The following is a 14107-nucleotide window of genomic DNA, read 5'->3' on the forward strand; positions in this document are numbered from 1 at the left end:
CTATTGTTTGTATTAGTCGTTATTTAAGAAAGTAGACTGAGGAGAGTTAAAGTATTTTGAATACAGAAGAGACCTTGTTTCTTTGGCTAGTGGTGGCAGGATAATACTAGTCAAGTATATATAGCAAATTATAAAATAAACGCATTTGAAAGGTGAAAAGCATTTCCCTTCAGAAAGCAGGAGAAATGGGAAGACTCTAGAAGAGTAATCCAAGATTAGAGTGATAATAACTCAGATAGTTTTCTATCTCCTTTAGGTATAGTTTTTCCATAAATATTTCGCTTTAACATCCTTGTCTAACCATTTCCCTCATCATACTATTTGCTGTCTGTCTTATGAAATGGCCTGTCTCATCCCTGTTTTGAGTTCATCACCTTCATTGGATCAGTCATTTTTTATACTCCTCTGCATTCTATTAATTATTCTTTATGACTGTTTTATTTTATCTTTCTTTCCTTTAGACAGGAAAAGTAACCTTGACAACACCCAATCATGTATTTTGGGGTCTGTTTCCTTCCATAATAAGATACTGAAAGGAGTCACAAAGGATGGTTCATTTTACTCCATATTAAAAGTCTGTCAAGGTGATGGCCACCTACAGAGATGTCAGAAAAACAGACTTTTCAGGCAAATAACAGTCATCAACAACAAAACAATGACTGTGGAGTCAGACCACAAATATAATGCATTGGGCAAAATATTTCAAGAATGCATAGGGTCAGATACTTCAAGACAAAGACCTCATAACTGTGATACATTTAAAAATGACTTGAAATCTAGTATTGACCTACCTAGTTGTAATAAGAGCAATTCAGGAAAAAACCCTGATGAGAGTTTTGCATGTGGAAAATCATCCATCCATGGTGTGTCCAATCCTGATCTTGAGAAAATTCACAATCGAGTAATTCCCTGTGATGATAATGAGTGTGGAAACATTTTCAGCAAGAAACAATCCCTTATTCAGTATCAGAATGTTGAAACTAAGGAGAAAACCTGTGTATGTATTACATGTGGAAAAGCCTTTGCTAAGAAGTCACAGCTCATTGTACATCAACGAATTCATACTGGGAAGAAACCATACAATTGTGGTGCATGTGGGAAAGCTTTCAGTGAGAAGTTTCACCTTATTGTACATCAAAGAATTCATACTGGGGAGAAACCTTATGAATGTTCTGAATGTGGAAAAGCCTTCTCTCAAAAATCATCCCTCATTATCCATCAAAGAGTTCATACTGGGGAAAAACCATATGAATGTAGTGACTGTGGAAAAGCCTTCTCCCAGAAATCACCCCTCATTATACATCAGAGAATTCACACTGGAGAAAAACCTTATGAATGTAGAGAGTGTGGTAAGGCCTTCTCCCAGAAGTCACAGCTGATTATACATCATAGAGCTCATACTGGAGAGAAGCCCTATGAGTGTACTGAATGTGGAAAAGCCTTCTGTGAGAAGTCCCACCTCATCATACATAAAAGGATTCACACTGGAGAGAAACCCTACAAATGTGCTCAATGTGAGGAAGCCTTCAGCAGGAAGACAGAACTCATTACACACCAGTTAATTCATACTGGGGAGAAACCTTACGAATGTACTGCATGTGGGAAGACCTTCTCCCGGAAGTCACAGCTCATTATACATCAGAGAACGCATACTGGAGAAAAGCCCTATAAATGCAGTGAATGTGGAAAAGCCTTCTGTCAGAAATCACATCTCATTGGACATCAGAGGATTCACACAGGAGAAAAACCTTATGTTTGTACTGAATGTGGAAAAGCCTTCTCTCAAAAGTCTCACCTCCCAGGGCATCAGCGGATTCATACAGGAGAGAAACCTTATATATGTGCTGAATGTGGAAAGGCATTTTCTCAGAAATCAGACCTTGTTTTACATCAGAGAATTCATACAGGGGAAAGACCTTACCAGTGTGCTGTATGTGGGAAAGCCTTCATCCAGAAATCACAACTCACTGTACATCAGAGAATTCACAGCAGTGGTAAAATCATAATAAACTAAAAACACAGACAAGCTTTCAGTATTAGCTCAAGCCTTAATAAACAACAGAAACGTGATTAATTTGATAAATTTGTGGACAACATCTTTATAGAGAAAATTTTACAAGAGAATTCATGTCTGTAGTGTGGTGATACCTAACTCAGCAAAGATGATGGGAAATAATTACATAAATGAAGGACATTTCACCATGGCATGTAAAGCTTTTAAAGTCATGAACTGAATGGTCAGTAGAACAAATTATGTATATAGAATATTGTCAAATTACATATTCCTTATTATACCATAACAATAAACACATTGTGAAATTGCTAATATTAGCTTGCCATTATTTTGGCCATGTACAGTAATTCCCTATAAAGGACATGAAGAAAACTTGAGTTAAAAAAATCAATTCCTAGAAACTGTATTAATAAGGAGGGGCTTGGGAGTTCCTTGGTGGTAGGACTTGGTGCTTTCACTGCTGTGGCCCAGGTTCAATCCCTGGTCAGGGAACTAAGATCCTGCAAGCTGTGCAGAGCAGTCAAAAAAAAAAAAAAAAAAGGGTGGGGGGTTGCTTAACATGATCCCTAAATATACATGTAAAATTCTTATACAAAGATGGAAAGATAGGTTGATCAGATTCAGTAAAGGTGATAATTGTACATTTTCCCATCTCAAGCATATAAGTTGATCTGTATCTCTGGAAGGACCCTGGACCTTGAAATTGATGCTTCTTGACCAAATCTCCTCTTTACTCTCTCTTACTGGGAATTTGGTATAGTGGAAAGACTTTGGTACTGAACCAGATGGTTTGGGTTTTAATCCTGGCTCAACTACTCAAAAGATTGTGTGACTTCAGGCAAGCCTACTTTACCCATCTGAATATTTTTTCTTATTGGTAAATAAATGTACAGTGTAGAGCACACTTTCAGTTAATGTTAGTTCTTTTCATCTTTCTATTGTCCTATAACAGGATGCTAAGAGTAATATGATACATCTGAACTTGCTTTGCAGTCCGGATACTCTGCTTATGTACCCCATTCCTATGACTGATTGATTTAACTGTCTTTGACCATGGTAGTCTTGATTCCTGGTATGTTAAAGTGAGATTTTATTATACTTTTATTATTTTTTACATACATTTATATAAGCCATTGTGTTTGCACATAAAGACCCTGTCTAATGTCACTTTAGTTCCTTTATGACCCCTGTCCTGCAGCTGCAACTGTTCTCCCCGGAACTGAGGACACCTAACAAAGGAAAACTCTTGGGGTAAGAATTCATGCCTGCCATAGATTTGAGAACTTAATACCTCTAAAATTTCCTGTGGTCCCACATATTCCTGCATGAACGACTTAAAATGAGGACTCCTGCTGGAGCTGCTCTGCAGGAGAGCATACCTGGCAAGGATGAGGGTGTCTATATGGTAAAACATGGTTTGCCCATGTTCACATTGTTCTTCCCTTAGCTCCTACTTGATTCCTTCACATTTCATGCCCACCTTATCCCCTTCCTGCATGGCTGAACTATCTATTATGAAACTGGGTGAGAATCTCTGCAGGGGAGAGGGCATACCTGATGGAGAGGGATGTGGGAACCTGTGTGGGCAAATTTCTGGTCTCATTATTAACACTGAGTTGATAGCACTGTCATCAGATATAACTGGCCATTCAGATCTGGGATAGAAGGCCTAAGAGTACACCTCATGGGTTGAGCTACTCTGAGGGTTCCTCATAGAAGATGTCCTAACTGGCTCTTATGGAGACATGAGAAGGACAAGAGATCATATTGGGAATATAGAGAAATTTAGTGAAGAGGGGGTTTTATATAGTGATAGGTATGGACCTTATATAGGTTTAACAAAGATTCACAGTTCCCACCTCATAGACTTCCCATTTGATCCTTCCACTGTTACAGCTCCTATGCAGCCTCATTGATCTGATAATGGGTTTCTATAAAAATCTCATTTCAGATTTAGCACCTCCTGGTTTAACATTTCACCAGCTTTTTTTTTTCCCAGCTTTTTACTAGAGGAGCTAGCCAGTGCAATGAGGCAAGAAAAAGAAGCAGTAGGCATATTCAGATTCTAAAGATACTTAAAAGTTATTGAAAAGATTTGAATACAACTAAATTAAAAAGAAAAAAGCCAATTCTACAATATCTATTCCAGAAAAGAGAAGAGGAAGGATCCCTGACATATTTTATGAGTCTACCATTATCCTGATGCTAAAGCCAGACAGACATTACAAGAAAAAAAAAATTAGTGACCAGTATTTCTCCTGAACATAGCCACAACCATCCTTAACAGACTATTTGCAAATCAAGTCTAGAAATATTTTGAAAAAAAAAGTACATCATGGCTAAATAGAGTTTAATTCAAGAATGCAAGTTTGGTCCAATGTACAAAAAAATTTTGGTATAATTCAACATACCAATAGCCTAAAAAGAATAACTATATGGTCATTTCTATAGATGGGGGAAAATTATTTGACAAAAATTCCACATCAATTTAGAATAAAAACTCAGCAACTAGGAATAAAGGGCAGCTTCCTCAAATTGTTGAAGGACATCTATAGAACTTCTAAAGTTAGCATATTTGATGGTGAAAGACTAAATGTGTGCCCCAAGATTGGGAAATGTTAAAGATGTCTGTTCTGCTCTTCCTAGTGAATATTGTACTGGTGATCTTAGCCAGTGCAGTAGGGAAAACAAAATAAGGTGGGGGGTGGAGTGGAGTGGGAGGGTGGTGGAGCATACAGTCAGGAAAGGAAAATAAAATTGTCTTTATTTGCAGATAACATGGTCTTCTACACAGAAGATTTCAAAGACTACAAAAAAATCTACTAGACCTGATAAATGGGTTTCACAAAATATCTAAAAAAGTGAGGAGATATACTGTATTTACAGATAGATTCAATATTGACTGTTAAGATATCAGTTTTCCTCAAATTGATCTATATATTTATTGCAATCACCCACAAAAAACTCAGCAGACATTTGTGTAGAATTCGACAATCTGATTCAAAAATGTGCACGGAAATGCAAAAGACCTAGAATAAACAAGACATCTTTGGAAAGAAAGAAGAAGACCCATATTACCTGATTTCAAGGCTTATTATAAAGCTAGAGTAATCAAGTATATAGTATTGGCATAAGAATAGACAGGTCAATGAAACAATATAGAAGTCAAACCACACATATGAATAACAGACTTTTAGCAAAGTTGTCAAGGTAACTTAATGGACAGAAGGTAGTCTTCAACAAACAATGCTGGAACATTTGGAAATCCATATGCAAAAACAAAGCAATACAAAAAACTCTTGATTCCTAGCTCATACTCATACTATATCTAAAAATCAACATGAAAAAGGTCATGCGCATAAATGTAAACGTGAAAACTATAAAGTTCTAGGAGAAAACAAAGTAATTGTGACTTTCATTATGCGAAGATTTTTCAAAGACAAAAACCCCACAAAACATGACATTAAAAGCTGATAGAGTTCATTATAATAACATCTATTCTTCTAAATACAGTGTTAAGAAAATGCCTAGTTATACTACCCCAGTCATTAAGTTTAGACCACCTTCAGTGGACTTGGAAAGGGATCAGAACATACTGTTTTAAATTGTGAGTCTGTACTGTTCCATTCATACTTTTCATAAAATCCTTAATATTTTACTAGTATTTCATCTTACACTGAAAATAATGTTCCCCAACCACGTTAGCAGAATTACTAAATTATTTTGCTTATAGTATGCTTTAGCAAACTTCAAATTTTCAACACTAATATTACTAAAACAGTAAAAACAATAGATGAACAAAGTCTGTTCTTATGTTATTCCTTAGCTTTAACATTTTTCCATTTCAATGGCTATAAAAATTCAACCAAATTAAAAATAGTTACATTAATAAGCTAAAAATGCCAACAGGATAAGTATTCAAGGAGATATAGTCGGAAGATCTGTGAAAGCTCAACTTCCCCTTCTTTTATATATATATATATATATTTATTTATTTATTGGAGTATAATTGCTTTACAGTGTTGTGTTAGTTTCTGCTGTACAACAAAGTGGATCAGCTATATGTATACATATATCCCTATATCCCCTCCCTCTTGTGCTTCCCTCCCACCCTCCCTATCCCACCCCTCTAGGTTGTCACAAAGCAACAAGTTGATCTCCCTGTACTATGCAACAGCTTCCCACTAGTCATCCATTTTACATTTGGTAGTGTATATATGTCAATGCTACTCTCTCGCTTCGTCCCAGCTTCCCCTTCCTCCCCTGTGTCCTCAAGTCCATTCTCTACGTCTGCATCTTTATTCCTGCCCTGCCACTAGGTTCATCGGTACCAGTTTTGTTTTGTTTTTCTTGATTCCATATGTGTGTGTTAGCATATGGTATTTGTTTTTCTCTTTCTGACTTACTTCACTCTGTATGACAGACTCTAGGTCCATCCACCTCATTACAAGTAACTCAGTTTCTTTCCGTTTTATGGCTGAGTAATATTCCATTGTATATATGTATCACATCTTCTTCCTCCATTCATTTGTTGATGTACATTTAGGTTGCTTCCATGTCCTGGCTATTGTAAATAGTGCTGCAGTGAACATTGTGGTACATGTCTCTTTTTGAATTATGGTTTTCTCTGGGTATATGCCCAGTAGTGGGATCATATGGTAGTTCCATTTTTAGTTTTTTAAGGAACCTCCATACTGTTTTCCATAGTGGCTGTATCAATTTACATTCCCACCAACAGTGCAGGAGGGTTCCCTTGTCTCCACACCCTCTCCAACATTTATTGTTTCTAGATTTCTTGATGATGGCCATTCTGACCAGTGTGAGGTGATACCTCATTATGGTTTTGATGTTCATTTCTCTAATGATTAGTGATGTTGAGCATCTTTTCATGTGTTTGTTGGTAATCTGTATATCTACTTTGGAGAAGTGTCTATTTAGGTCTTCCACCCATTATTGGATTGGGTTGTTTGTTTTTTTGATACTGAGCTGCATGACCTGCTTGTATATTTTGGAGATTAATCCTTTGTCAGTTGCTTCATTTGCAACTATTTTCTCCCATTCTGAGGGTTGTCTTTTTGTCTTGTTTATGGTATCCTTTGCTGTGCAAAAGCTTAAGATCCCACATGCCTCATGGCCAAAAAACCAAAAAACATAAAACAGAAGCAATATTGTAACGAATTCAATAAAAGACTTTAAAATTGGCCATTAAAAAAAACTTAAAAAAAAATGATCAACGTGAGAAAATATGTCAAGGGTTCATCTGCAAATGTGACTTAGAAAGAGAATTTTGTGGGTAGAAAAAAGAGGATGTTAAGGATTCTACATTTTAATGGCTTGTGCTCTAACTGGACTACAGAGGTTTTGATACATTTCTGCGATAGAGAAATACTGTATTTCTGACTTGGTGAGGAGACTGAAAATTTACAAAATTCTCTAGGAAATCATTGTTACTGTCCAGGAGCTAGTTTTGCAAATCTGGAGCTGTGGGGGATCTCAGGTAATCCTTGAGATGGTTTTCTGGGGTCATTTCCAGTCTCCTAATGGACTGCACTTCTTTCTCACCACGAGGAGCTTCATCATCTTGTTGGTAATAGGCAGCACATCCATCATGGCCTATCTCTTTACCAATGCATGCTATTGTCATCACACCCTCCTCTCAGAATCTTTTCACCAGACGGAATAAGAGAGCATCTTTATAGAAAGGCTGATATCAACATTTTAAAACCAGAAAGCTGCTTTGAAAGTCAGCACACACTTTCCATCATCAAAAGAAAACAAACAAAAATTGTCTTTAATTCCTTTCCTTTATACCTAAAAGAAAATCAAGATACCAAAAATAAAGCAAAACAGAAACAAAGAGTAACTTAGTTTCCATTCATCAGAAATCATAATTCAAACCCAACTATTCTGATGCCAGAATCTACGCTCTTGACCACTGTGTTATGCTGCCCCTCTTGCCTCACTCTCCATTGTAGACTGTGTTTTGAACTAGTTCATGATTTGTGATGCCTGCGCAAAGGTGCTCCTTCTGTTTATTTATTTATTTATTTTTAAGTGGTTCTTGTTTACGTGTGTAATCTTTTTTTTTTTGCAATAAACCATACTCGCTTCTTATTAAAATTCTTTAAAGGATTTAGAATCTCTGGTTTTGAAAACTTCTACAGCATTGCAAAGCAAATCTCCACAAACTTAGATACAGGAATTAAAGATTGTTAGTCAACAAAAAACATTATTCTCACATGAAGCTTCGGATAACTAGCCATTAACAAGGCAGACAATTTTAAAATCATTTTTCCCTTGTAACTGAATATTTTATAATATATAAACAAATGTTTGAATTGTATATAAATCTTGAAGCCATTTTTTGTTTTTTTATATGACCTCTGCAAGTTACAGGAAATGTTTGAGAAAACAATAAAATGCCATTGTGTATATTTACATTGAAAATTAAATTCAGACTTACATGATGTGTATAAAAAGTTAAATCTTTTCTAAAAAATTGTTCTATAAGAATCATCAGCTCTAGATGATTTATTCCAATGTTGTCAGTCCATAAAATACTATTAATAGCTCCAGTAACAGTTGCATCAACAGAAAAATTCTTCTTAAAATGCTCCTTCTATTTAGCCAAGATTTATTATTTAAAAAAAAACTCCTTTAAAAATCACTAATTTAATTGATTTAAAGATTTAATCTTAATTCTTAAGTTTTGGTGTTCAGAGCGGACCTCTCCTAGGTCCTGGAAATGAGATAGCTTGTTGATAAACATGGAAATCAAGTAGGATTTTTAAAAGAGCTCAGAGAATTGGTATCTGAAGAACATTGGGGAAGCCATTGATACTACACATTCAGTGAACTCCCTAAGCTCTGGCCTTCTAAGATTGAAGCATCTAGAAATATAGTCCCTTAGGAGGTGTGTACTGATTGATGATGCTCTCTCTTTGTTGCAGGTGGTACCAACAGACAACTGGCTCCAGATTTTGTTGAGATGATCAAGAGGAAATCTAATCTGATGCCTCATATTGCTTTGGGATTCCTTATCTAAGGAGATCCTTGGAGAGCTCCCAGGTATAGCTGTCTGAAGAGTGTCACATCATCCACAATTATACCTGCCAGAGGTAGGTCAAGCCAATCTTTGGAGGAGCCACATGGTCATATAATGGCAAAACATGACCATGAACATATTGTAAAGCTCTTATACTATATATGAAGTTGTATATTGCTTGTAGGTAGATTGGGGTAAGCTAAAGGTATATAGTACAAATGCTAAATAAACCACTAAAACAACAACACAGTTATAGCTAATAATCCAAAACAGGTTAAAAAGGAATCAAAACAAACATTCAGTTGATCCAACAGAAGGCAGAAAAAAGAAAAAGAACAGATAGGATAAATAGAAAATAAAATGGAGATGATGGACTTAATCTAACAATGTAAATTATCACATTACATATAAGTCCAAACACACCAATTAAAGGAAGAGGTTGTCGTATTGGCTAAAACAGCACAGCCCAACTATGTACTGCCTACAAAAAGCATGCTTTAAATATAAAGACACAAACAGGCTATTTTTTTCCTGTACAAATGTTTGTTTTAAAATTTTTATTTTATATTGGACTATAGTTGATTTACAATGTTGTGTTAATTTCAGGTGTACAGCAAAGTGATTCTTTTATACATATACATATATCTATCCTTTTTCAAATTCTTTTCCCCTTTAGGTTATTACAGAATATTGAGCAGAGTTCCCTGTGCTATACAATAGGTTCTTGTTGGTTATCTATTTTAAATATAGTTGTGTATATATGTTAATCCCAAACTCCCAATTTATTCCTCCCCACCATCTCTCCCCTTTGGTAACCATAGGTTTCTTTTCTAAGCCTGTGAGTTTCTTTTTGTTTTGTAAATAAGTTCATTTGTATCTTTTTTTAGATTCCACATATAAGTGATATCATATGTTATTTGCCTTTCTCTGTCTGACATACTTCACCTAGTATGATAATCTCCAGGTCCATCCATGTTGCTGAAAATGGCATTATTTCATTCTTTTTAATGACTGAGTAATATTCCATTGTATATATGTACCACATCTTCTTTATCCATTCATCTATCGATGCACATTAGGTTACTTCCATGTCTTGGCTATTGTAAACAGTGCTGCAATGAACATTGGGGTGCATGTATCCTTTTGAACCATGGTTTTCTCCGGATATATGCCCAGGAGTGGGATTGCTGGATCATATGGTAGCTCTATTTTTAGTTTTTTAAGGAAGCTTCATACTGTTCTCCAGAGTGACTGTATCAATTTACATTCCCACCAACAGTGCAAGAGGGTTCCCTTTTCTCCACACCTTCTCCAGCATTTATTATTTGTAGACTTTTTGATGATGGCCATTCTGAACGGTGTAAGGTGATATCTCATTGTAGTTTTGATTTGCATTTCTCTAATAATTAGCAACATTGAGCATTGTTTCATGTGCTTCTTGGCCATCTGTATTTCTTCTTTGGAGAAATGTGTATTTAGGTCTTCTGCCCATTTTTTGATTGGGTTGTTTGTTTTTTTTGATATTGAGCCGAATGAGTACTTTGTAAATTTTGGAGATTAATCCCTTGTTGGTCCCATCATTTGCAAGTATTTTCTCCCATTATGTGGGTTGTCTCTTTGTTTTGTTTATGGTTTCCTTTGCTGTCCAAAAGCTTTTGAGTTTAATTAGGTCCCATTTGTTTATTTTTGTTTTTATTCCAATTACTCTAGGAGATGGATTGAAAAGGATACTCCTCTGATTTATGTCAGAGAGTGTTCTGCCTATGTTTTCCTCTAAGAGTTTTATAGTATCCCGTCTTAAATTTAGGTCTTTAATCCATTTTTAGTCCATTTCTGTGTACAGTGTTAGAGAATGTTCTAATTTCATTCTTTTACAAGTAGCTGTCCAGTTTTCCCAGCACCATTTATTGAAGAGACTGTCATTTCTCCATTGTCTATTCTGCCTCCTTTGTCATAGATTAATTGGCAGTAGGTGCATGGGCTTATTTTGGGGGTTTCTATCCTGTTCCATTGGTCTATATTTCTATTTTTGTGCCAGTACCATACTATTTTAATAACTATACTTTGTAGTAGAGTCTGAAGTCAGGGAGCCTGATTCCTCCAGCTCCATTTTTCTTTCTCAAGATTGCTTTGGCTATTTGGGGTCTTTTGTGTCTCCATACAAATTAAAAATTTTTTTGTTCTACTGTGAAAAATGCCATTGGTAATTTGATAGGGTTTGCATTGAATCTGTAGACTGCCTTGGGTAGTATAGTCATTTTAACAATATTGATTCTTCCAATTCAAGAACATGGTATATCTTTCCATCTGTTTGTGTCATCTTCAATTTATTTCATCAGTGTCTTATAGTTTTTGGAGTACAGGTCTTCTGCCTCCTTTGGTATGTCTTTTATCCCTAGGTATTTTCTGCGCTGGGTCTGCATTGCTGCAGTTGGGCTTTCTTTAGTTGCAGGGAGAAGGGGCTACTCTTCGTTGCGGTGTTGGGGGCTTCTCATTGTGGTGGCTTCTTTTGTTGTGGAGTGCGGGCTTCAGTAGTTGTGGCACGTGGGCTCAGTAGCTGTGACTTGTGGACTCTAGAGCGCAGGCTCAGTAGTTGTGGCGCACAGGCTTAGTTGCTCCGCAGCATGTGGGATCTTCCTGGACCAGGGCTTAAACCTGTGTCCCCTGCATTGGCAGGCGGATTCTTAACCACTGCGCCACCACAGAACCCACTGTTACCTTTTTGTTTCACTATTTTGAAGTGGGCATTATGCACAACTATTACCAGTCTTATTTATGTGCCTATTGATGTGGCAATACGTAGTCTTTGTGCATGCTGCTAGACACTACTTTTCCAAGTGAAACTCTGTTGTGTAATTTTTACATTTATAATTTTAATGTGATGATCACATTAAGGATTATATTAAGATGTAAATTTAGAACCTAATAAAATGAAGCATTTAGAAATTTGATGTTCTACACTTAACCTAGAGAGAGAAAAATGCTTATTTCCTTGTGAAAAATCTAAATTCCATCCTAACCTTCTGTGGTACATTAACTCCATGCTCTGAGGCACACTCTGTGGTGTCTAAGACACTCATAAACAGGTCAGGGTGTGTGTGTGTGTGTCTGTGTGTGTGTCTGTGTGTGTGTCTTTGTGCACACGCATGTGTTGTTTGGTGGGGTAGGGTGTGTCATGATTAGTGACGATGAAAACGTTCCAATTTTTTCCCACTAGCTGGGTTATTTTTCCTCCCTTCCCACTCATTCCCCAGCCTTTCCCCACTCTTGTCCTTATTCTTCTGTAGATGCTGTATGACTGCCCCATGAATCTTCCCATCACTGAAGGCTGTATGATCCCTTTGCCCTGCAATGACATCATCAAGTCAAGCATTGTAGAATGGGGCTTCCTTCCATAAGATATCTACTCAGCAGGGAGAATTCACAGAGTTTAAAGGTTTTTTTGAGACCAATGAATACCATAGACTCAGGCAATCCTTAATTTGTTCCTTGGTCTTGCCATACCTGTCTGATGATCCATCTTAGCATAACTCTCAAACAACTGACACCTTCAAGCTCATCCAGTTCTGTGTACACTAGATGGGCCTAGTTTCTCTAGCATTCAAAAAACACTGTTTTCTGGAAAACGGTTTCATTTCCAAACACTTTCAGAGTGGGGCTATCTTCTGCAGGATGGGTGATCGTGATTCAGGACATGCATCAATTTTTATGTCTCTCAGTTTGAATTCAGCTCACTTCCTGAGTGCTACCTGGAGATGTGAGGAGATTTCTTTCCCAAGCCTGATAAAACTATGTTCTCCTTCAATCATCAGGTTTGCTAAGACCTTAACCCTCCTCTACTTTCCTCCTGTCTCCCACTTACTATAAAACAGCCAGGCATTCTGTGTTTCCTGCTGCTCCAGAGCCTTTTGCATGGAGAGAGGAAAGGAGAGTTAGTGGTCCATTGTACATTTTAAGGAAGATATGAGAAGTGGAGAGCAATTCTTATTCTCCCAGCCTACATCAGGAATGTAAGGGGGTCTGGAGGGCAGGTGGAAGCTTTTCTACACCAAAATATTCGGGGTCACGGAGAATTCTTCCTTACCTTTCTAAACTTAGGACTCTCAAACTCCAGTTCCATTTTGGGGACATGAGAAGTTTGTTGCTTACTATTCCTGGAGGTTCAGTGGAAAATTCTGGCCCTTTGATGCCTGTGTAACCCCAACCATTCCAACCATGGCAGTATACAGTTCAAAATAATGATGGAACAGGGGGAGGGCTAAGTCCAGCTCCTGGGCATGGTATTTATGGGTTTTATCATTTTTCAAAGCTTCTGAATATATTTTTTTGGTTTTATAAGGGCGTATTATAATAAGTATTAAGCAGGATATCTTCAGAGAGATAAATAGAGCAACTTGAGATGGCAGTAGGTGCCATGCCACCATCACTGGCCCTTCCTAACCCTCATCAGCTTTAAGAAGTCAAAGCCAGCTCTCAATAAGAGATAAAACTGGCCTCTTTTTTTCTCCAAGCTCTAGATCTTCGGATACTCTAAACTTCTCACAAGTGCAGCAGAGACAAAGGACATTATTCTCCTTTTAGAAGAAACAAACATATTTGAGATCATGAGAAACTGAGCACATCCTCTTCAGTAATGAGAAATCCAGTTAATTTTCTCTAATTGTATGGAAACATTTGAGAGAAGTTTTGCTGGCAACAGGGAGGGAATAGAGGAGGAGTTTATGATTGACCAGAAGAAACACCCACCCCCAGAGACAGATCCTGGGGCAGGTATGAGGATGGTCTGTTAGACCTGGCATTCTTGGTCCAGGCTCCCTGATCAACTTCAAACACAGTAGCTCATTCTGGAAGCTCACAATTTTCATGAGTTTTATTATTCTGACTGTGACCTGCCTATTGTTTAGAGCATTTAGCAACTTAAGAGTCTACTTGTAGGTATCAAGATGTGTTCCTCAGCCCTTTCATTTCCACAGGGATGTAAGGATCTTTGTAATCACAGGAAAATAAATCTTTGAACTCAGCCTGGGCCTTGAGTTCCTCAGGCAGAC

The 14107-nt window shown here is 37.1% G+C and overlaps 1 protein-coding gene across 7 annotated transcripts in view; it reads left to right on the forward strand.

Annotated features, from left to right (window-relative positions):
• Nucleotides 1-2924, forward strand: part of ZNF300 (zinc finger protein 300) — a 98781-nt gene extending 95857 nt beyond the window's left edge. For 6 of the 7 annotated variants that reach the window (XM_027081512.1, XM_027081513.1, XM_027081511.1 and 3 more), the window contains exon 7: nucleotides 462-2924. In XM_027081512.1, coding sequence (XP_026937313.1) covers nucleotides 462-2014 — 1553 coding nt within the window. In that variant the 3' untranslated portion in view covers nucleotides 2015-2924. The remainder of the gene's footprint in view (nucleotides 1-461) is intronic. The other variant, XM_027081528.1, reaches the window with a different exon arrangement.
• The last annotated feature ends 11183 nt before the right edge of the window (nucleotides 2925-14107 follow it).

Source organism: Aethalodelphis obliquidens, unplaced genomic scaffold (genome assembly GCF_003676395.1).
Source record: "Aethalodelphis obliquidens isolate GAN/ISIS:26980383/991018 unplaced genomic scaffold, ASM367639v1 scaffold45, whole genome shotgun sequence".
Classification (NCBI taxonomy): Eukaryota; Metazoa; Chordata; class Mammalia; order Artiodactyla; family Delphinidae; genus Aethalodelphis; species Aethalodelphis obliquidens.